Raw genomic sequence first — 22,920 nt, 5'->3', positions numbered from 1 at the left:
TCGACCCCGATCAACACGAAAATCACTGGCAGTTGATCGCGTCGTTCCGATCTTTTTTAGCTGTTCCTTTTCAGGGTCAATCAGGGAGATCTGATTTTGAAGGAGGTCGCGTTGGACGAAGTTCTGTCAAGCTGGTCCATCTTCGCGACGTTTTGAACAACCATGAGTGCCGAAGAAAGCGGAGACACCTCTACCATGCCTGCTACAAACGGTGAACCCCACCCTGACTCGACGGTGGTCGCAACTCCAGGGAAGAGGAAGCGCTCCACCGACGAGAAATCGGTTGTCGACGCTACTGCATCTTCATCGCGCGATAAATCAAACCTTCACGAGAATTTGCGGAGTCTCGTCGATCTACTCCTTAAGTATGGCCTTAATCTAACTGTTTAACAGATCATCAAGGCTAACGCACGGTGGTGGTAGACACGATGCTGAACTCCAACTTCTCTCCTGTCCCTTTCCCTCCTCGGCAGCTAAACCTCGGGCGAAGCGTGCCAAAACATCAACAGATCAAGAAACGTCCAATGTGCGGACACGTGTCGAGTCGAGTCGCTATAACACTCTTCAGGAATTTCTCGCAGACATCGAAAAGGCCTCTGCGGCAGTAATTGAGCGCAATCAGAATCAGTCTAACGGAACAAAACTTGATGGCACTCCTCTGACGGAGGTCGTCAACCGCATCGCAGCTTTCAAAAAGCACATGAACAGCCTCATCGGCCAGTCCTTTGTCAATCAGACCGAGGTCAAAACCGAGACTCCGGATGACGATGCTGAGGAACAGGCAGACTCACTTTTATCGAATGTTGGTGCTCGGGAGGACCGCCAGGCTTTGACTTTTTTTGGTGCGAATCCTTCAAATCCGGGCAATCCAAAACAGCTGTTCTCCAGTCTTCAAAAATCCGTCAAAGTATCCCTGCACTCTTCCGAATCAGATGCTGAGAAATTCGTGGAAGTGCAGGGGCAACTCCGCGAGGGAGCTCTGCCTACCGGCATTGCATCGACTAAAGTGGTTCCTTACAATTTAAATGCCACCAAGCCCTCAAAAAGAACTTTCGGTGAAGTTTTCACCCCTCGTCCAGGTCTACCTCCAATGGAACCCCCCCGAAGACGAACGCATCGTAGCTCTTCCGTCTCATGGATCGATCCCTTTGACGCAGTCTTTGACACCAAGTGCTTTTTGGGTGGTAATAGCAGTTACAGCCTTGCAACCCTTCCTGCCGGCCAGTGGTTGCAATATGGTGGAGTCACATCGTCACCATCCTACTGGGGTCGCGTGGAAAAGCACCATGCCGAGACGGATTTTGGCCCCAAGCATGGAGATCCTGCACTTTGGACTGGAGATGATCCTTCTTACCTGCAAGGTGTATTCTCGTCATTTGCTCCATCCTATGATAGTTCTGGGGCCATCGTACAAGCCGACTCAAAGGACATGATCTGGTGGGGTAAGCGAGGCGCAAAACGCCTACGTACTTTGCTATCACTTCCGTCAGAGGATGAACAGATACCCACCGTCCAGCCTGGCAGCATTGGTGACCTTGACGAAAGCACTCTCGATGAGATGGTCAAATCGTTCAATCCGGACGATTTCGCTGTCGACATCCCCCAGGATGATGCAAAGAAGGTCGACCCAGAATCCAGGGAAGTGGAAGAGATTCTTCAAGAGATTTCTGAGCTGTTGGATACTCTCAGCTCCTATCAAAGAATCCGCAACCTTTCTCTTCCTTCTGGTGGCGAGAATCCCGAATCGAATGAGACAGCCGTCCCAGACTTTGGTACACCTGATGATCCATCAGACGCAGAGAGGATGGTGTACGAGACATTGAAATCAAGCCTCTTTGCGATAATCAACAACCTTCCTCCCTTCGCAGTCGCGAAGCTCGACGGCGACCAGTTGGCAGAGTTGAACATCAGCCAAAAGATCATCGTTGAAACCCCTGATTACAGTGGCACCATGGAGCGAGACGATTACACTCTGCACCAAGAGCGTGCCGCCGCGATAGCTGCTGCCGCCGCACCGACCGCTGCAAATCGAATCTCGACACCTACTTCGGCCCGACCCGGATACCAACAACCAGCCCAAACCGGATACAATCAGCGTAGCTTCACTCCCAGTTCTCGAGTTTCGCAGTCACAGCCTGGGATTCAAGCATCGCAGCAGGGAAGGCAATCTTCAACAGGAGGCGCGTATAATCCAGCCTATGCTGGAGGCCGTCCAAGCACCCCTGGGCAGCGACCTGGCTACATTCAGCAACAATTTTCGCAGCAAGCGAATGCGCAGTACTCCCAGGGGAACAATGCATCGCAATTCGCGCGCCCGGCGCAGAATGGCTACACACAATCCCCTCAGCCTTATACTCCCCGCCCCGGACAATCGGTTGGATACAATGCCACCCCTCAGGGGCGCACTCCTTACGCCAATGCGACAGTTTCGACTCAACGGATGCAATACGCAGCCCACACCCCTTCACAAGCCGCGTACGCGAACACTGCCGCAGCTGCATCTTATGCTCGCAGTGCTGCCGAACAACAAGCTGCGAAGGCCCAGCTTGCAGCTGCCCAGCAACGACAGAGCCCGTCTGCTCTGCAGCCTCAAGGCTTCGAGCCTCGCCACTCCTCCCATGAGGGCAGCCTCACCCCAGGCAAGCAGAATGGCACCCCCGTCCGGTCATGAAGACACCATTATGCTTCTCGCTTTTTCAAATTTGATGCCGGAGTAAGATGTACTTTTTGCGATGGCAGCGTCACAGTGAAAAAAAGTTCCCATTTATCCAATTCATGGACTACAAGTGCCCTTTATTCGGATTCTCTTTTCTTTCGCCTCGAATACGTGATTTTTCCATCACTGTCGCTTTTTCTTCCCTTTTCCTTTTTCTTTCACTTCCCACTGTGTTTCTAATGGTGTTATCCTCATGTCTCGGTGGACTCATATTTGAATTGTATTTCCCGGTGTTTTTGTTTTGTCGAATGACAGCGATTGGCGTGAAAGTGGTCTTTATAAGTCGGGTCGGGTCTGGGCTGGGTGGCCTGGGCTGCTGGGGGCGAGGCAGTCTGCTTATTTTCGTGTCTCCAGGGTGTTTTAGATAAGAAGATTGCTCCCGCTTTTTCAGTTTCTTTTTATGAGATGTACCATTCTCCTGATTCTAAAAGATTCAGCTTTGCATTTTTGTTCACGATAGTAGTAGGTCGCTGTTACTTTATCGAGATCGAGTCCGCTCGCACTCAGTGCTATCAACTTGGAGCGCATTGAGTCTATACTCCAGGATGTTGAAAATTTTGTTAAAATCATAAACCCCGGAATTCATTAACGTCAGATAAATAGTACATCAACATGAATTAATCACACTCAGTAAAATCTCCCATTTAACACCTCGCCAATCCGCTATATTCCGTCCATCCCAATGCTCAAGGTATCTCTCTTGTCACCGTCTGCAGACCCAACCATTCTACACGGCCTTTAACTTGGTATAATCAATTTCCCGAGAATGTAAATAAAAAAAAGGCCATGTCTTTCGCTGCAGAGAATTTTGACCCGTTTGGTTTTCTTCACGCCCCTTTTTTCGGTGCACTCGTCACGTCTGGAGGGTTGCTGAGGAATGAAAGACCGAGTGGGTATAAGAATGTCTCTGAAACCCATGACAAGGGTATACTCTTTTTCGCATAAACTCGCACGCGAGAGATAGGGTGTAAGAAAGGAAATTCGTCAGTCGTCACAGGCGCGAAAACCTATGGTTCTGGTTGTGGAAGTTAGGGGATAAACATGGCGGCGACGGTCATAAAACCAAAATACCTATAGCCAAGGAGTCAGAAGAGATTCAGCTCGTTCGTGACGAAAACAAACTTACAGCGTCGCACATCTCCATCCATCTTTTGAATCGACAAGTGCTTCGATCCCGGCTGAGTAATTCGCAGCGATAGCAGCTGCCGCTCCACCGGTAACAGTTACGACAACAAGGCGGCCTGAGAACTCTGCTATCATGCTGAATGCTAGTAGGGGAAGCAACAAGGCGCCAGATGCGATGATAATGGCCATGTACACGGGTGCCGCCGCTGCAGAGGCAGCAAGACGAGGAGTCAAAGCTACAAGGTCGGCATCCTGGTCCAAAAACCGGCTTTCGGCGGCGGCAATGGGGGTATTCGCTTTCATCCATGTCCGATAATTTTGGACGTCTTCCCCCGAGGCCTGGGGTAGGGTCTGAAGCACTTTACTATATGCACTGAGGGCATTGTCTATTTTCGTTTCAGTTAGTATCTTATCTGACATATGGCAGACAAGAATGGCCACTCACTGTACTGCTCCGTTTTTTCAATAAGAGCAGCCATCACATCCATGCGTCGGTAATGCAGCGACGAATACGCCTGGGACTGAACATCAACCCGACGGGAAGCAGGCAAAGGCTGGGTGCCTTCTTGCTTGGCGGTGGCTACCCGGTGCATCTCCTCATACTTATCGAGTGTGTTGAGGTCCTCCTCCATCTGAGAGATCTCATCCTGGAGATGTAAAAGGACGCGATGATTGACGCTTTCAAAGCGTCGGTACAGAGGTGCAAACCCCACCTTTTCCTCGCCGGCAGAATGCGTCAGGTGGGTAGCAAGAAGGCCATAGCCTGATGTTGATTGCAATGCGCTCGAGTCTCTACGCCTGACTGATGTGCCGCGATGGATACTATCTTCTGGGCTGCTTGGAGGAGAGGGTGGAAGTGGCGGCCGGTGAATGGAGGCAGCGTCTCGTGAGACATAGTAACTTTCCGGGCGAGTAAGCTGCAATTGATGCTGCTCGGGAGGGATATCCTCAACAGGGGACATTTTTCGCGAGGGTGGTTGTTTCCGGGCCACCTGCAACTGTTTCTCTGTCGATGCGGGCGCCGGTGCCGCTGGTGGTGGACGTGAGTCGCTAGAACTTCTTGATGGCGCAGGCGAGGATGTTACAATTGATTTCGAGGGAGTGTTGGCCGAGGCCAACAGCGCATGTGGGATAGGACTGGCTCGAGGCTTTGGAGATTGAATCTTGGTAATGGCTCGCGCCTCAACCGATGAGGCAGGCTCTCCATCATCGGACGATGAATCTGATGAGGACTCATCGCTGTCATCAAGAAACTCGAATACATTAGGCACACTTTTCGCCGGCTCCGCCGGTTTATCTGGCGCAACCTCTGAAGCCGCCGGCGGTTTCAGGGCTGATTTAGATCCATTGGATCGTTCGGTTGGGGAGGAGGCCGTTTCGGTGGTCTTGGGACTTCCGGTACGGCCGGTCTGTGAGATTGTAGGCGAAGACGAAGAAACTGTCGATGACGTCCTTTTTTTGCTCTCCTTCTTCGTCTTTCTAGTTCGCAAATTATGGCCGGTATGGAGCGGCATGATGATCGGAGAAGGTCGGAGGGAGGACCCGGCTCATCTCTTGGAGCAAATAAAAAGAAATCAAACAGAATGGACTGTTCGGTTTACACAATGTCCATACTTAGCAGAACTGATGGGCATAGAGTGTTCCACAGCGATCGCAATGATGACGGCGGAATCAACAGCGTGAGCATGGGGGCCCAAGGCATGGCATCAGGAAACAAGAGAGGGGCAAAGGGTTCCGATCGGATCGTGATGTCCACCACAGGAATGTAGGGGTGGTGCACGGCCTGCGTAGTCGAGCGCAGTGAAAAAGACTGTGCCAAAGTAAAAGTAGGAAGCGAAATTCAATAGAATGTGATGTCTCAATTCTCCCCGCGTCGTCTCCTTGATATTCTTCCGACGATAAGACGCAGAGGGTACCGTCGAAGTATGTATACTCAGGGCTGACGGATCCCGGCCCCAACTCTCGGGGACCCAGCACTAGATGAACTAGTGCACTGGGGAAACAATAATGTACTTGTCACAGCGCCAACCAGCGGCACGTCAGCTTGCCAGGGAGTGGAAACGACGTTCGCGTCACCAGTGCAGGGCCAAAATGAGCACCCGGGCGAGTCGCCAGGAATGGAGGGTTGCAATTCGTCACACAGGGAACTCCCGAACAATCTGAGGCAGATGAGAAGCGCCGGGGGCTTCAGATCGGCAGCCAATGACACTGGGGTCGCAAGGGAGTTCCTCAAATCCCTGCCGATCGAAACATGAAACCCGGGGGGCCAACTTCGTGTCTCGCCCCGGGGCGACTTTGTGATGAGCCGTGACGACGTGACGCCTTTTACGATCACGCTGGACGGGAAAAGACGTCCACTTGAGGATGAAAACAAGGGAATGGAATTGAGACTAGCGGATTTCCACGGGGGAGTCCCTCTTTGTGCACTCTTCGAGTGGGCCGTTTGACAGCCGCAACAAATCAGCCGGCGTTCCTGTCCGATCCGAGTGCAATGCGTAGAATGTATGCGTGTCTGAACGTAGTTAAGTCATTAGCACGATGAGCTGGCGATTCGCCTGACGATCATCTCCTTGCGTCTGGCCCTTGTGGCGGTCTGGCGGCTGCCCCATTTTTAGAGGCGCCAGGCGGGGGAGGGGGAGAAGAGGGAGAAGAAATGGCCATGGAACTATTGAACCATTGTGGTTCGCAGATTGATTCGTGCAATCATCCCCAATTTCTGTCGTGCAGGAGGTTCTGGCGTTTGGGGTTGGGAAAAGATGGAGGAGAGGTTGAATCAGAAGTGGTCACTGCAAGTCCAGCAAAGTGTACATACAGCGAGTACGTGGTTGACGCCCAACACTCATCATTGCATGGCAGTCTCGGAAGATTGCACGAGTTCCCCAGAAATTTACTTTTCTTTCGTTTCTTTTTGAAATGTGTTTCTATTCCCGATCCGAAATCGACACCGGAACAGCTCGTATTCCATCAATCCATAAATAGGTAGAGTTGTACAGAGTAGTTGCGTCAGACGAATGGAAGGGCTCGGCCGCCGATCGCCAAGTTCCCCATCGACTTCCGCAGTTGAAACGATCTCCACAACCTCAACTTCCGAGCTGCGAGCTCTGCCCCTCCTCTCCCTCGATGCTCCGGCCATGGCCCACTGGCGTAGTCCGCCTTCTCGGCCGGATCAATCGTCCATGCCTCGTTCGCCCGCCAATTGCATCGTTTTCCACCGTCGCGCATCACAAGCTCCCGGCCGCACCGACAGACCGCGTCCCTCTCCGCAAACAACTCAAGCAGGAGGCCAAAGTCCTCAGGGCTAAAAAGAAGCAGCGCAAAGAAAGCGAGGAAAGCTCTCGGCAGGATTGGGAATTGACGGTGGGCGTGGAGATCCACGCCCACTTAGATACACGCGCAAAACTGTTCTCCCGTGAGTGAAGTCGTTGGATCCGGCCTTGCTTGCCCGGATCCTAAGAGGCGTGGCCGGTGACTACTGACAACTGCTTTCCAGGGGCCGCAACTTCGACAAGTGATGCTCCGAATTCCAATGTCGCCTTATTTGATCTGGCCTTTCCGGGCAGCCAACCGGTTCGTGCTCTCTCGTGTGGCATGAGTACGAGACACAAACGCTCATGCGCTACAGGAATTCCAAGCAGCCACCCTCCTCCCAGCCCTCCGCGCCGCCATTGCTTTGAAGTGTCAGATCCAGCCAGTTAGCCGATTCGATCGGAAGCACTATTTCTACCAAGACCAACCGGCCGGGTACCAAATTACACAATATTATGGTACGTTCCCCCCTGGCTGGACCGATCGGCTGGGATATCAACTGACGATGCGTGATAGAGCCGTTCGCCCGGAATGGCCACGTTGATCTCTTTGACTATGATGGCATTGCCCCGGAGGATGGAACCCGAGTTCGTGTGGATATTAAACAGGTCCAGCTGGAACAAGATACGGCCAAGTCCCAGGAGTATCCGCCGTCGACGCAGCTGCTGGATTTCAATCGCGTCTCCCACCCGCTCATCGAGGTCATCACAATGCCGCAGATCCACACACCTGCGACTGCTGCCGCTTGTGTCCGGAAACTACAGGCGATACTACAAGCATGTGGTGCTGTGACGACGGGGATGGAGCTTGGTGGTCTACGGGCCGATGTCAATGTCTCCATTCGACGGCGGGGTGAGGCGCCGGGGCAATGTCAGTATGATGGAATTAGTGGACTGGGCCAGCGCACCGAAATCAAGAACCTAAGTAGTTTCAAGGCTGTCGAGGACGCGATTATCGCAGAGAAGAACCGGCAAATCGCGGTTCTGGAAAGTGGGGGGTGATTGAAGGGGAGACTCGAGGATGGACGATTGGCAGCACAGAGACTCGCAAACTACGAGGCAAAGAAGGTGCCGTCGACTACCGCTATATGCCCGACCCTGACATCCCGCCACTGATCATTGGGGAGGACCTGATTACCCACCTTGAGGAGACCCTCCCTACATCCCCCGACTCGCTGGTGGTACAGCTGATCGGACCCGAGTACGGGCTCCCGATCGAGGATGCAAAGCCCCTGATCGAGCTCGACGATGGCGCCCGCTTGGAGTATTATCAAGACGTGGTCGATTTTCTCTGCTCGGCCCATGCCGATCGGGCCCCAAATTCGTCAACACGGGCGGCTCTCGCGCGGCTGGCGGGTAACTGGGTGCTTCACGAACTGGGGGCCTCCTGACCAAGACAGACCGAGCGTGGGACGCGGAGATTGTGCCGGCACAGTCTCTGGCCGACCTCATCGACCATCTGTACCGGAAGCTCATCACCGGCCCCACGGCCAAGCAGGTCCTAGCGGCGGTCTTTGATGGCGATCGTCGGCCAGTGCCTCGACTACTGGAAGAAGACAATCTTCTGCTCCGCCCCTTGTCGCGAGAGGAGTACCTGGCTCTGGCGGAAGCGGCGGTTGCACTGAACCCGCAGATGGTTGAGCAGATCCGCAGCAAGAATCAGCTGGGGAAGCTGGGCTGGTTCGTTGGGCAGATGATGCGGACGGGGGAGAAGGGCCGAGTGGAGGCCCCCAAGGCCGAGGAGATGCTTCGTGAACTTATTCTGGGCAAACCTTAGAGGTCGGGGACATACCCGCTTGTTGTATGAATACGTGTACTACCTGTAGCTATTAGAACATGATTGCAATGATACCCCTCCCACGCGCCTTGTGGGAAGTTGTGCATGGAAGCCTCTGTTTCACGAACGCGATTGGGCATTGAGGATCGAGAGCCATACATATTTCCTAATTCTCGAGTAAATACAACTACTTTCGTGGTCCTTTGGGCAGTGATTGCTAGTTTTATCGTGAAATAGGAGACTGGCATCCATCGTGTCGGAAGCAGGTCATCAACATAGTAAAGAATAATATAGTTCGCTGGTGTAAGGCAGGGAGGGATCTTTCCCTATTTATGTATGCCCTCGATATTCAATGTCGATACCTGGTGCTTCCTTCGCTCTCCTCGACGGTATAAACAGACGTAGATAGGCATGTCCAAATGGCAGATATCTTTATTATTTGGTAAGGTTGACTATGCCGGGGTTCTACCAAAACCCTGGCCGCGGCAGACGCCAACCAACTCGGAATCACCAACTTCGGGCTCTCCTACAAAGGGACAAAAGGAGGCCCCGATACCATTACGACATCTTTCCGGCCTTTGCCCCTCTCGCAAAGGCAAAATTGCAACCCAGTGGGACGCCGAAAGGACCTAAACGGGGCCGCTCTCCTCAACCTGTACTTAACGGAAGTGATGGAGAACCCGGCGGAGCGCGATGATCGCTAAAAGCAGTTTTTAGCGACTGCGGTTGCGCGCGCGAAACAGGAATGACAGGAGGGCGGGAAAGGGGGCAGAGAGCGAGCGATTATAAAGCTGGGCCTGTATTCCGTTGGGACTTCCTTTCTTCTTTTCTCCTCGATATCTGTAGAATCCCCCGTCTTTCTCTTTCTCTCGATCTGGTGTCTTCCTGTTGCCCTTCAAACTGACGGCTTATCGGGTGTCCCACTTTGCCCCGATCCACTTTTCGTTGCCCTTTTTTTTATCTTATCGGAGATCATCTTGGATCTTCGACTTGATCTTGCCTGGATCTGAACTTGATCTTGAGCAATTCCGACTCCCTACGCTTCCTCCTTCTCTGCTGTAGTGGCTCGATAGCTGCATAGATACGCACAATGACGCAACCCTCCACCATCGACTCGCGCTTCCTCTCGCACCCCAACCAGTTGGGTGTCGTCGCCGTCGGCTTCAATGGCGGGCAGGTAAGAAATGCGACGGCAAGGACACCGAGATGACAGACTAATCGAGTCCCTTTTCTACAGTGTAAGAAGGGCGTCGAGGCCGCGCCGATGGCTCTGATCGAGTCCGGCCTGCTCACCCAGCTGCGAGAGGATCTGGACTACGACATCCACCACGACAACATCATCCACTACTACGAGAAGGACATTCCCGCCGAGGATCCGGATCACCGGAACATGAAGAAGCCGCGCGCCGTCAGCGCTGTAACCCAGAAGCTGAGCTCGCAGGTCTATAACTACGCCAAGGATGGCAAGTTCGTCCTCACCCTGGGCGGCGACCATTCCATCGCCATCGGAACCATCTCCGGCACAGCCAAGGCCATCCGGGAGCGTCTGGGGCGGGAGATGGCGGTCATCTGGGTCGATGCCCACGCTGACATTAATATTCCCGAGATGAGCCCTAGCGGCAACATCCACGGCATGCCCATGGCCTTCCTCACCCGGCTGGCCCGGGAGGATAAGCCCGATATCTTTGGCTGGCTCCAGGACGAGCATATCGTCAGCACCCGTAAGATCGTATACATCGGTCTGCGGGATGTCGATCGCGGCGAAAAGAAGCTCCTGCGGGAGCACGGTATTAAGGCCTTCAGCATGCACGACATTGACCGGTACGTTGAACTTATCCCTCTATCCCCTTGTGTAATGCTTCCTCACTCACTCTAATCCGCACCCCCTCACAGTCACGGAATTGGCAAGGTCGTTGATATGGCCCTCGCTCACATCGGCAACGATACCCCCATCCACCTCTCGTTCGACGTCGACGCGCTCGACCCGCAGTGGGCGCCGAGCACCGGTACCCCGGTGCGCGGCGGTCTGACCCTGCGGGAGGGTGATTTCATCTGTGAATGCGTTCATGAGACCGGTAACTTGGTGGCAATGGACCTGGTGGAGGTCAACCCCAGCCTCGAGTCGGTGGGCGCGGCCGAGACCATCCGCGCCGGATGCTCACTGGTACGGAGTGCGCTGGGTGACACCCTTCTGTAATTGTTAAGTTTATGAAAAATCAGCGATATCCAAAGTTAGATGAGATCAATAGAGAGTGGTTTGATTCCCAGAGAATGACGCTGTTGGGGGGTGGCTTTGAGAGAGTAGAAGTGGGTTCCCACGCGTCCCCCGGGGCGGGAACTAAATCCCCTGCCACCTCAATTTCCCCGATCAACAAACCAGCCCCTCTTCTTTCATTTTTCCAAGCACGCCAAGTTTCTTCTTTGACAACCCTCTAGTCGCTTCATCTGTAGCGTACAACGATTGCGCTGTTTGCACTGTTGCTGCTGCTGCTGCTGCTTCTCGCGCGTCTCTAGGATAGCACCTTTAGTCTCGACACTTGCGCCGAACGGCGCCTGATGCGCTGTCAGCCCTTATCGTCCCCAGTTCCACAACCAATTCCTCTGAGCGCAACCACTTACCTCGAATCGAATCTTCCCGGTGCTGCATCACTCGAGTCGCATTGAATCACTTCCCTAGTGACGGCTATCAGGCAGCGAGATACTGTTGGGCAGACGTGCAATCTACCGACATATATACCGCAACCTCAAGTGGCATTTCACAATTGAGATCGAGCACGTCCAAATTCCATCCACGCAGCCTTACCTACATACTGGTCTCGTTGGACTGACTGGATTGACATAATGGTCAAGGAGGAGATCCGTGTTCGCCATGTGGCACGCACGAACTACCGATGGCCCGAAATCCAGCTCAACATCTGGATCATCGTGGTACTCTCTGGCGCCGCAACCTGCCTGGGCATCTTCTCCTGGTTCATGGTTGTACAGTCCCAAATGAACCTTGGAACGCCTTGGTGAGCTTCCTGCTCTGCTTAATACCACTTAATCCTCCAAGGACCGCAAACACTGACTCGTGCTCTCTAGGCTCTTTCCCTACATGGTCGTGACCAGTGCTCTGGGCGTGCTTTTCATATTCATGGTCCTGGGCCTCCTCATAGCACGTGGGCTATTACTTCCGGGTGTCCTGCTCCTGGGTAGCTTCATCCTGTTCGTTCTATTTCTCACTGGATTAATTGAAACCGCACTCCAGTTGTATGGCGTGTCCGGGAACGTCAATGACAACTGCCAAAACTATGTGGTCGAGAATGTATCTCATGGGAACAACATCAATACCCTGGCTTGGCTGACACAAAGTTTGATATGTGAGTAAACCCTATCCCTGTCTTGTCACCATGATGGCCCTTCCTCTGACCCTGCCGATACAGGTAATTGTTGGAAGACTGCATTCGCATTCGAGCTTGTCAATACCATCTTCTATATCTGGATGATGGTTATGTCATGGCAGGTCCACCGTGACTTTTACCATTGATGCATTTGACTCTTCATGTATGGAATTTCTTCTGGGGATATTATCAGCTTTTCTTTTTCTCAATCATTGTGATACCATTTTGATGCATGACCTCCGGCGTTACGTGACATGGTTTCCATCGCAGCATGCCATATCTATACAGGCTTGACCTGTGACATATTTTGCAGTTTTTAATGAATACCTGACTTCTAAATATATGAGGCATTTTTCTTGAGTTCATCGAATAGAGGCCAGGTTCTTAGTCTTGCAATTCTCGGGGTTTCATGGAATGGCTCTGTCTCTGGCCATATTGGTAGGTCGTCGTGAGTGTGTTGTTACTAGTCTTGTTTTGGCATACCCTGAGGTTACAAATTGAGGATGTTGTTAAGGCAGGCTGTGTGTTTAGGATGTTGCTAGGGCAAGTGATGCTATACACACCCACCCACCCACACAACTATAAATACCTCTTCTCTCACAATCTCTCTTGTTTTTCTTTCTTCCCTCTTCATCTCCCCCTCTCCCTCCTCCCCCAACACCCGTTATTGGCCTTCACATGTTCCCACACCTACTTTTCTTTCACTCATCTAGGCCTACATCATATATATTGTCCTTCAAACACATATCATCATGGTTCTCAACTCTTCATTTCCATGTTTACATTCTTTCTTCCAAAAGACTTTCCCCCAAAACGAAGTCTTGTTTACATGAATGTGTTTGTACCTCACCATACTACCTCTGGTCCCAGCACCTCACTTCTTCAAACTTCCCCATCAACATGTTGACACATCACCTCAGGATGTTTTGTTTACATCTCTTCTATGAACGTGTCTCCTTACCTCTGACATTCTCACCTCTCTCTTGTTTACATGTCATCATGTCGAGATAATATTTCAGCATGTCAAACAAAAACATGTCAACATATCTCTTTGTCCTATGTGCTGGGACTTATTCATCTTGAGATGTTTTTCGAGGAAGTGAGTCCTTCAAATCCTGATATATCAACAACAACACTGACTCTTCGCCAGTTTCTAGTTTTCTCTCATCATTCATCAACTTCCTTCTGGGCTACGATGGTGGTGACGCCTTGACTCCATGGTTTTGATATTCACACTCACATAATGCGAGCGAAGGTAACTGATCTCCATTTTTGGTCTTGTCTGAGCCATTCATACTGATCTTCTCTTCAAGTCAGATCAGAGAATTTGTGTGGGTCTCTTACAAAAACAAAACACACACACACATCAGCCTCTGCCTATGCATGAGAATCATTCCTTGAGAACATCTCACCATCCCCTACCCTGTTAAAATCTGGGAAAGCGGAGGAACTGGAGCGGTGTGGAGGTACAAGCCGCAGGAAAGGAGCCAAGAGTGAAGAAGCACTACGGCAAAAAACATGGGACAACCGAAGTGACGAAGAAGCGTCAAACCTCATCCTCAACCTCAAAGCCAACAAATGCGGTGGGGTGGCACAAGCCGCAGGGAAAGGAGCCAAGGGTGAAGAAGCACCAAGGCAAAACATTCAAGGACATTGTGGCGAGGAAGCGCCAACCTGTCAAAATGCGAGCACGGAGTTTCAGATGCCTGAAGAAGGATATACTTGAGTGTATTTGGTTTTGTTAATTTTCGGGGATTTATTTGTTTGTATGTTAGGTTCGGGTATTTGTTCTTTGATCTGGTCCAAATTCAAAGAAAGGATCTGTTGTGATGCATCCGATGCATGAGACGACATGCGTATGTGAATGCCCAAAGTTATGTTGATCAAACATATTGAAGGACAATTCGGAGTGGAGCCTGATACAGAGAAGAGAGGATATTTGATGACCGGTGAGCCTGTTGATTATCTTTCATGTACAAAAGAAGAAGTGACACAAACAAAATAAAAAAGCCTGTCCACTATCAAGTCTTACAGTGGCGTTTATGAAGTAGATGGTCCACAAGAATATCCCATTTTTTGGCTGCTCATACGGCCTACTAGACTAGAAGCTTATGGTAGGAACATCCCGCAAGCCTCGGGGGAAGAAACCCCCTATACTTCAAGGCCTACGCCTAAAGCCCAGATTAGTCAAAATAACATGTTCAATTTTCCTCAGAAATTCACAAGCAAAAGCCTAAGGAGCCGACATACACGCGCTCCGTATGAGATCAACCCACGAGCCACAATCGAATCCAGGACACAACGCACAGCCAATGCAGGCGAAACTGAAAAGTACAGAGGGCAAGGATGGGAGAAGGAGAGAAAAAACAGATCACTGACGAACGCCGTCGCTATGCCAGGAGCGCATTGCAACTGCACAAATCAATGGGAAGAAAAGATACACGGAACGAATCAGCAGAAACACGCGGATGCCAATGCAGAGAGAAACCGAAGAGCGCCATTGAACACGGCGAGGAAAGAAAAAAGAGCCGCGACAAGAACCTCGTACAAGCCTATCGGGGAAACTGGACAGGTCAAGATTGAACGGGAGGAATTACCCGCTATCCGCGACCGCATCGGCCTCGGCGCCCTCCTCGTCGTTTCTGTCTTCGAACGCCGCGAGCATCTCGCGCTCCAGCTCGTCATCATCATCGTCCGGGTCTTCGGGGTATCCGTCGTTGGGACTGTGGTTGGCATCCGTCTCAGCGTCCATTTCCTCGCCCTCGGCGCCGGCGGACATCTCGGAGCCGCTGCCGGCGGTGGCTACTTCGCGAAGGCCGGTGCTTCGTTCGTATGAACGCTTAATGCGCTGCGAGAGGCGCGATCCTTGGTTGTCGTCGTCACCGTCGTCATCGGCAGAGTCTTCCTCACTGTCACCACCATTGTTCTCACCACGCTTGCGTTTCTTGCCAGCAGCGGCGGACTCGTCGCCCAAGGCATCGGTGTCACTTTCGCTTTCGTCGTCGCTGCCAAGGAATTCCCTCAGTTCGTCGTGCACGGCCGCCTGTTCATCTTCATCGTACCCAATGGGAGATGTCTCGTTCAGCCCAGCAGATCTGAAATCGTCTTCTTGCACCACACCTTCGTCGTCGGTCCACAGAGATCCCGAGGCTTCATCCGAGGAGGAGAGCCACGAACTCTCAGCGAGCTCGCGCGAGCCGGGGGAGAGAGGCTCACCACGGTCATCTGGGTGTACAGGGAGCAGATAGGGCTCTTCATCCAGGTGTTTCCAGCTGACCAGACAGTCCGAGAGCCACTGGCTCGTGACAATCCTGATATTCGGCCACCGGGTCGCCTCGCGCACCTTAGCCGTGCGGTTTCGCCCTGCCACGAGATGAGTAACCCGATTACTGATCTTGGATGCGATGACTACACCAAAGGTCTTGGCCCACAGAGAGATTTCGGCATTCTGGATGTCAGAGCCTAGAGGTAGAACTCCTGAGAAGACCACGACCGCTCCTCCTAGAACCTGCCGTTTGTACAGTGGCAAAATGTCCTTAATATCAGGAACCATTTTGAGATCAACATCCTTGTCTCTAGATGCGGTCCTTTCGCCTCTCAGAGCCGCCACCCGGCCACCCAAAGCAGTGGTCCGCCTCTTGTCATACTCTTCAAAGAACAGCAAATGAACTTGCTCTAATCGATCTTGCAACTGGAAGAGCTCAGAGTCGTGGTCTTCAAGCAGATGATGCCGGGGCCTGTTAGCCTCTTGAGAGTCTTCGGCACTAGAAGATGATTCGCTGCCGTCGACAGAGGCAGCATCGTCCTCAGCATCCAACTCTTTCTGCTTCTGTAGCAGAGGACGGTCTTCCACTTGATGCATAATGGTTTCTTCTTGGGCATTGCTTTGTTCCTGTAATAGTCTCGGGTCATCTCCACCGCCCATCGTCACGAGTTGTTCCAATGCAGAGACCTCAGTCTCTGCACCTGCGTTCAAAGTCGCGCCATTCACATGATGTTCTTTCGTGTCTTTTTCTTTTGCACCTTTAATAGCTTTGTTTGTCTCGCCGATATCTTGCTTCTTAGGCAAGAAGCTGGAATTGATATCGCCAATTCCAATGAAGAAGTCATAAGGCGACACTTTGATAAGATTCGGGCTCCAGCGCCAAACGTCGCCGCGGTCATCGATGATGACCACCATCTTCGTGTCCACTGGAAACAGTCGTTGAAGGTTCTTGGCTGTCAAGCTTCCACTTTCATCACGACTGAGAATGCGGTCCCCAAAAAGCTTGCGGGTGGGATCAATGATGTCGGCAATGTTCTGAGCATAGGCTCGAGTACCCATGGTGTAGATGTGCAGCTCATATAATTCTGCCACCTTCTCCAAAAAGTCCTCCAGTCCAGGCCGCAGCTTGATGTAATACCAACATCCACGTGCTCCGGGACCCTCGTCAATCAATTGAAACGACCTGACATCCCTCAATGCTTGGTAGTTCGGATTGTCTTTGTCTTCTTTCCATTCGCCAACTGTCGGGTCGACAGTCGCGTGGATGATCGTTTGGTCCAGATCCACCACAAGTGAAAGACGGCGAGACGCTAACAAACGACGCTTTGCATCCTCTTCCACGCGAGTCGCCTCTTTCGCACTAACGGTGAGTGTAGTGTTGTCATGGGTCATTTGAATTGGCGCGCGAAAAGAGTCCATCACCTCCGTGTTATAGGAAGCTCTGTCGAAGAAAGGGAGAGACCCGTCAGTTATGCACAAAGATATCCCCAGAGAAACCCGCCTCCCATGATAAACGAATACATACTCGGTCATATCCTTTCCACACTCCGCACACATGCCTCCGTACTGGACCTCATGCGCACATGGCTCATCGATCTCAACGATATCAATTCTGCCTCATCAAGACAAACCCAATTAGACACAGCCGGACGAGGATAGAAACAGAAAAGAGGACAGCAAACTCACGGTTCATCAATCACATCTCCTTTCGCGACATTCCACCGCACCACGGTCCCATCCACAGAGGACTGAAACCGGGTGGGAAACTGGCGCTTCACTTCCACCTTGTTTCCCAGCCCGTCGCCCTCCTCGACCGTGGTCTGGTAGATGTACCAGAAGATCGCCTCATCCCGTTCCACCGTGTCCCCCTCCTGCTTGAGAAGTGAGGTCACGGTGATCGGGTAGTGCAAGCTGCCCGGCAAGCGGAGCAGCATGGTTGCTCCAAGATCGCCGCCCGAAAAAATCCGTGGCGCTCCTCAATGTAGTCCACAGCCCGGAGGTCCCCCCCGCCACAGAATCGCTCTGTGGGGGGCTCGTAGGAAGCTCGGAATGTCTCCGCGTCGCAGCGAGGCGCGGATGTCGTGTTAGGGTGATCGCGTGCGACTCTGGCTACGGCGCCATCCCCGACACGCGACGCGTGGGGCAAGCAACAGCAGGTCCGGGGACTCGCGGGTATGCGAGAGGATGAAAGAAGATAAAATGGGATTGGGCCAACGGAAGCTCAAGAGGCGTTGGCGAATGGATTTGGGAAGGGAGGGGGAGGTTGGAAGGAAGGACGGGTGCGGAGCGCAAGGGTTTGGGGTGGGAAGAAGTAGTGGGCAGGTCGAGTGACGGGTAAATCGCCACACGAACGCGGAGCAGTACAGAGTATCGTGCGCACCCGACGCAACCTAGCGCACGAGACAGGTCTAAGAAACGCGACACACTAGGAATCAGGAGAGGCCGAGAAGAGAGAAAACGAGGTTATCCAGGATAGAGGAAGAAAGGATTAGGATTGTCGTGCGTCAAGCAAGAGCCTAGGGAGTAGAAGTACTTTGTGCGGGGAATCTGCCCAGGAGAGCTCCGCTTATGTCAACATCCCCGGACAAAGAAATCATGATGACAAAGAAGGCTCGGTATAACTACTCGGGCTGATACTAGAAGTGCTAATATCTATCTAGGACAATATCAAGAACCATGGTCCCAATTTGAGTCTATCATCTGGTCCAAATCGACTCCTGCGGGTTGGGCTAAGCTGCATGATTGGCTATGCAGCTACGGGCCACCGGCTCCATTTGCAGCTTCTCGGTCCAAGCTATGAGAGCGGCTCTAGCTTCATAATAAACTAAATCAAGGGCCTACGTTAGAAGCCCCAGTCCGCGGAAAGAATTTGACTACGACGTCGAGTCTCCTCAAGAGGATAACCGGAACTAGAGGTACGAAGCAAAGCTGGGGTGATCAATTCGTAAAAGCGAGATAAATCAACGAGAATGCAATAAATCCATGGCCTGTGACGGTTTGTAATCATCAAGGAATTAAGAAGGCACCCGGAAGCGGCCGTGCTGAGAGACGGACAGAAAAGAAACGAAGAGAATCAAAATATCAATGGATGATGCGCTTGAGGCCATTGGTACAGATGATCAAGGCAGGCACATTTACAAACCACTCAACTCAAGAAAAGAAGCGGCATAAACACTGCATATATGAGACATCCGCTTCAATTTCTTTTCCTCCAGCTAGTCGGCAACCACGGCTTCGAGGAGAGGGCCTTGATTAGGATGGGTATTTACTTAGACTTGGCCAGGCCGACAGCGTTGTTGCCCACGTCATAGACACTGTACCACTGGCGCAGGAATGCGTCACCCAGGATAGCGAGGGGACCCACGGGCTCGGGGAAGTCCATGCCCATGAAGCTGCTGATGCAGGATCCCTGCACCTCCAGAATATAGTCGTAAGGGCCGATGGTGAAGTTGTGGCCGCTCAGGGTGAAGGTCAAGTCAGGCAGCTTGCTACGGGCGTCACACTCGACGGTGTACTGGCCAGTGAAGGACTTCTTGGCACCAATCTCCTTGTTCAGGAGCTCAGCCAGGGTAGAGGGCAGAGCAATGAGCGAGGTGCCGGTGTCAAGAATGACACCAGTGTTGTCCAGCTCAGCAACGTTGTCGCCAAAGGCAATGGCATCGAGGTCGACCTCCCAGTAAGCCTTGCGGCGGAGAGGAATCTTGATCATCTCACCAGTGTAGTGGCTCTTGTCAATACCACCGAAGGTGGCCTCGGAATTGTCGCCCTCCTTGTTGGAATCACCAAGGTAGAAGCCGAAGACGGGCTCATCGAGGAGGCCCTGATTGATCATGTTGTAGAAGGGGGGCACCATGCCGTTGACGGAAATGGTGTCATATCCCAGGCCTAGAATTCCATCGAAGCGACCGAAGGCAAAGGCAAGACCGGGCTCTTCGGTGGCCTCGGCAAAGTCCTGGCCCTTGACGGCCAGATCGCCGATCTGCAGAGTGTCTTGAGAGACGAACCCGGTCAGGCTTCCGGACCCATAACGGATGGCGAAATCGGTGCCATTCTTCTTGTAGGTGCTCGATGAAGACGAGTCATACTTGGTGTGGAGGAAGCAAGCGATCGAGCTACACTCCGAGGATGGCACCCACAGGTTGGAGCTACCTGTATCGAGGACAACCTTGAAAGTCTGGGGAGGAGTGCCGAGAGAAATCTCAGAGAAATCTGGAGATAGTCAGCCACAATAGCCTAATAAGTACTATGATGGTCTCTTGATGATGAACAACCTGGACCGGGCAGGGGGAAAGGGGATGAAGGCCTTACACTGAGCGTTCAGGAAGTTGTCAACGAGCACATTGTGGCCACCGGTAGGCTTGAAAGAAGTATCCTGGAAGCGGTTGTCCGGACGGAAGCCCATATATTTCTGTCCTAGCGCCTGGACATGGGCGTCGATGTTGGCGTTCTCCTAAGGTGATGCAGTTAGTCACAGCGATCCCAGCAGAGGTGACTGCTTCCGGCGGGAGGGGAGGGGTCCTCTCTTACCAGCTGCTTTTCGAGCGGGAGCTTCTTAATCTTGAGCTTGTGGACCTCTGCAGAGGCAGAGCCCAGCAGCGCTGCGGCTGTGAGTAGGGCAAAGGACTTCATGATGGTAGAGAACGTGACGGAGGAGGAATGATAACGATGGAGAGGTGATGAGGGAAGATAAGAGCGGGCTGGGGGCGGAGCCTGGGGACCCGATCGGCATAACGTGACGGGAGTGCGTCATTTCCCGGAATCAGCTGCGCCGGAGCGGGTTACACCCTTCCCAGATTCTCCGTCTGTCCTTATTCTCCCCTCGTGGAACGTCCCCTGCTCGGGGAATTAGGTGTTAGCCTGCTTGATGAAATCTCAGGGCCTCTATATGTGCATGTGCCTGTATCTACGATCTGAGCTTGTTGAGCAGAAGACTTAGAAACAGTCTAGGGGGGCTTTGGAAGGGGGCTGGTTGCCTGCGCTAACCAGGTCAAGAGGAGGTCGAAGCACCCGCGTACCTGGCAGCAGCTGCAGGAGCTCGTCAGCCGGAATCAAGTTGATTACCATGGCGAAAGGGTCTAGAGTTACCCGGCATCACCTGACGGGACCTTCGACAAATGCCCAACCATTATCTACTACATAAATGTTTCACTGAGGATGACTCGGCGGATTCAACCTTAGGATCAAAATTCTTTTAGTCATCATCAGGGTTGGCTTGTGCTGGAAGTCAATCTATCAGTCGATGAATCAAGCAACCTATATTTAGCCCTACCTCCTTATAAAAAAAAACAAGGCATACAATAGACGTGGATCACATCGTGTCCCGCATACTGGGAGTCTTTACAGAACTTGCATAAACAGTATCTCTATTTACGACTGGTGTTCGGGTATCCATGTACTGATAAATCCGATCTCTACGTGGGACGAAAGATTGGCCTGCCAGTGGCCTTATCATGAGCCATTCCAGAAAAAGAATCATCCATGTATTCCCAAGTATCACAGATTATTGATAATACAACGCTCGAGGCCAAGCTTCCACCATCCTCATCCACGCGCCCACTCCAGCAATCAACGATTTACCGGTAGAAGTCGAGACTATGAGAGAAAAAAAAAACCATAGATTAGTAACACGAAAGCAATGGCCCGAGATTCGGCCGGGGGGGGAAAGGGTACATACCGATCATCGTCATGGCCACTCTTCACCTGAGCAGCATAGGCATCCTCCAAGTCGGACTGGATGATGTTGTATCGGTTCTTGCGTACCGCACGTAGACCGGCCTCCTGCATGATGGCGGCGATGACGGCACCTGACAGCGGCTCGTTGCGCACGATCAAGGAGTCCAGGTCCACCTCGGGGGAGAGGGACATCTTCGATGCGATGGTGCTGAAGATGAGTCGGCGCTCACGGCGATCACGCAGCGACGGGAACTCAATCTTACGGTCCAGACGACCAGGACGCAGCAGAGCCGGGTCCAGAGTGTCGGCTCGGTTGGTGGCCATGATGACCTTGACATTGCTGGTTTGCTCGAAACCGTCCATCTGGTTCAGCAACTCCAGCAGGATACGCTGGACCTCTCGATCGGCACCAGTCTGGGCGTCGAAACGCTTGGTGGCAATAGCATCGATCTCGTCGATGAAGATGATGGCTGGGGAGTTCTCACGCGCCATCCGGAACACATCACGCACCATCCGAGGACCCTCACCCAAATACTTTTGTACGAATTCGGACCCGTTAACGCGAATGAAGCTGGCAGTCGTGCTGTTGGCCACGGCCTTGACCAGCATGGTCTTGCCGGTACCGGGAGGTCCATACAGCAACACGCCCCGAGGAGGATCAATACCTGTAGTTCGGAAGTCAGTAAGCTCTAATTCGTTTTGTTCAAGAAAAGGAACTTTTTATCCCCTCAAAGGTCATACCGATCTGTCTGTAAAGGTCGAAGTGTGTCAAGGGCAACTCGACGGCTTCCCGAATCTCCTGCTTCTGCATATCAAGACCACCTACATCGGCGTAGGTCACATCTGGCTTCTCACTCTCACCAAGCATCGCGATCGACGAGTCTGCCTCCGGAGGGAGGATATCGACCAGGGCATTGGAGTGGCGGTGGAGGGCGACCGAAGAGGAGGGCTTCAGCTTCTCGCGGTCGAGGGTAGACAGGATGCGGACGACGTAATTCGACCCGGTTGAGCTCTGCACAATACCAGTGCTGTAGGAAGGTGACAGGTTAGCATCTCTCGACAACACCATCACAGTAATAAGAATGACGGGTCCGGCTTACTTCTGATCGATCGCCTCCATGAACTGCCCAATGACCAGCGGCACACTCTGTATCCGCTTGATCTCCTCTTGTGCCCGAACCAGTTCCCTCTTCAAGCTCCTATATTGGAAACCATCGGTCAGTATAGAGCTCAAGTCAATCTATTGTCTGCGCGATGGGGCCATACCTTTGCTCATCCTTGATGTATTCCTCCTGCAACTGGATGTATCTGGCGGCGGCGTTAATACCTTGGATCCAGGCCTGTTGAGGTGGTGGCAAAGAGCCCACTCACTCTAGATGTCTCTGTAACCGCTTGAGGTTGGCATATTCATCGTTTCCATCGGCCCCTGTGCCTTCCAGCGAGTCCAAGTTGGCGATGGCATCCAGCGTTGGCTTGGGAAGAGGCGTGACGTTGTTCGCTGGGTTCTCCACGGCGACGTCTGCCATGATGAGAATTGACCAATGTAAGGGATCCGATATCAGATGAAGGCGATAGGATAGAAGAGATCGTAAGAAAGGAGGGGTTCGTAAAAAGAGACGTGGAAGTCGCGTTGTGTAGAGGGAGTCCGGAGATGGTCCTTGGAGCTTCAGATCGGGCTG

At 52.4% G+C, this 22,920-nt stretch overlaps 8 protein-coding genes across 8 annotated transcripts; 4 read left to right on the top strand and 4 right to left on the bottom strand.

Moving 5' to 3' along the window:
* Positions 1-162: 162 nt before the first annotated feature.
* N7462_009470 (uncharacterized protein) lies at positions 163-2,671 on the top strand (the record flags this gene model as incomplete). Its single annotated transcript, XM_057081184.1, has 2 exons — positions 163-365; positions 403-2,671. 2 exons carry the CDS (start codon positions 163-165, stop codon positions 2,669-2,671), a joined length of 2,472 nt encoding a protein of 823 aa, XP_056930021.1.
* Positions 2,672-3,744: 1,073 nt separating this feature from the next.
* On the bottom strand, positions 3,745-5,355 carry N7462_009469 (uncharacterized protein; the record flags this gene model as incomplete). The annotated part of the gene is made up of 3 exons (XM_057081183.1): positions 3,745-3,787; positions 3,843-4,227; positions 4,287-5,355. The coding sequence occupies 3 exons, from the start codon at positions 5,353-5,355 to the stop codon at positions 3,745-3,747; spliced, it is 1,497 nt and encodes a 498-aa protein (XP_056930020.1).
* Positions 5,356-6,961: 1,606 nt separating this feature from the next.
* Positions 6,962-8,923, top strand: N7462_009468 (glutamyl-tRNA(Gln) amidotransferase subunit PET112; the record flags this gene model as incomplete). Its single annotated transcript, XM_057081182.1, has 6 exons — positions 6,962-7,250; positions 7,332-7,408; positions 7,464-7,605; positions 7,664-8,137; positions 8,188-8,502; positions 8,547-8,923. The coding sequence occupies 6 exons, from the start codon at positions 6,962-6,964 to the stop codon at positions 8,921-8,923; spliced, it is 1,674 nt and encodes a 557-aa protein (XP_056930019.1).
* A 1,090-nt stretch (positions 8,924-10,013) lies between these two features.
* Positions 10,014-11,120, top strand: N7462_009467 (arginase; the record flags this gene model as incomplete). The annotated part of the gene is made up of 3 exons (XM_057081181.1): positions 10,014-10,100; positions 10,161-10,744; positions 10,817-11,120. 3 exons carry the CDS (start codon positions 10,014-10,016, stop codon positions 11,118-11,120), a joined length of 975 nt encoding a protein of 324 aa, XP_056930018.1.
* Positions 11,121-11,764: 644 nt separating this feature from the next.
* On the top strand, positions 11,765-12,449 carry N7462_009466 (uncharacterized protein; the record flags this gene model as incomplete). The annotated part of the gene is made up of 3 exons (XM_057081180.1): positions 11,765-11,934; positions 12,005-12,282; positions 12,346-12,449. 3 exons carry the CDS (start codon positions 11,765-11,767, stop codon positions 12,447-12,449), a joined length of 552 nt encoding a protein of 183 aa, XP_056930017.1.
* A 2,447-nt stretch (positions 12,450-14,896) lies between these two features.
* On the bottom strand, positions 14,897-17,502 carry fcpA (protein-serine/threonine phosphatase; the record flags this gene model as incomplete). Its single annotated transcript, XM_057081179.1, has 3 exons — positions 14,897-17,009; positions 17,094-17,180; positions 17,255-17,502. The coding sequence occupies 3 exons, from the start codon at positions 17,500-17,502 to the stop codon at positions 14,897-14,899; spliced, it is 2,448 nt and encodes an 815-aa protein (XP_056930016.1).
* Positions 17,503-18,833: 1,331 nt separating this feature from the next.
* N7462_009464 (Vacuolar protease A) lies at positions 18,834-20,197 on the bottom strand (the record flags this gene model as incomplete). The annotated part of the gene is made up of 3 exons (XM_057081178.1): positions 18,834-19,777; positions 19,877-20,018; positions 20,096-20,197. 3 exons carry the CDS (start codon positions 20,195-20,197, stop codon positions 18,834-18,836), a joined length of 1,188 nt encoding a protein of 395 aa, XP_056930015.1.
* A 944-nt stretch (positions 20,198-21,141) lies between these two features.
* rpt3 (proteasome regulatory particle base subunit RPT3) lies at positions 21,142-22,767 on the bottom strand (the record flags this gene model as incomplete). Its single annotated transcript, XM_057081177.1, has 6 exons — positions 21,142-21,160; positions 21,243-21,906; positions 21,983-22,269; positions 22,342-22,440; positions 22,508-22,549; positions 22,613-22,767. 6 exons carry the CDS (start codon positions 22,765-22,767, stop codon positions 21,142-21,144), a joined length of 1,266 nt encoding a protein of 421 aa, XP_056930014.1.
* Between the last annotated feature and the right edge of the window lie 153 nt (positions 22,768-22,920).

Source organism: Penicillium macrosclerotiorum (genome assembly GCF_028827735.1).
Source record: "Penicillium macrosclerotiorum strain IBT 26536 chromosome Unknown utg000009l_segment0_segment0, whole genome shotgun sequence".
NCBI classification, from domain to species: Eukaryota; Fungi; Ascomycota; class Eurotiomycetes; order Eurotiales; family Aspergillaceae; genus Penicillium; species Penicillium macrosclerotiorum.
Note: the sequence above shows the minus strand (reverse complement) of the source record. Positions and strands in the feature narration are given on the sequence as shown.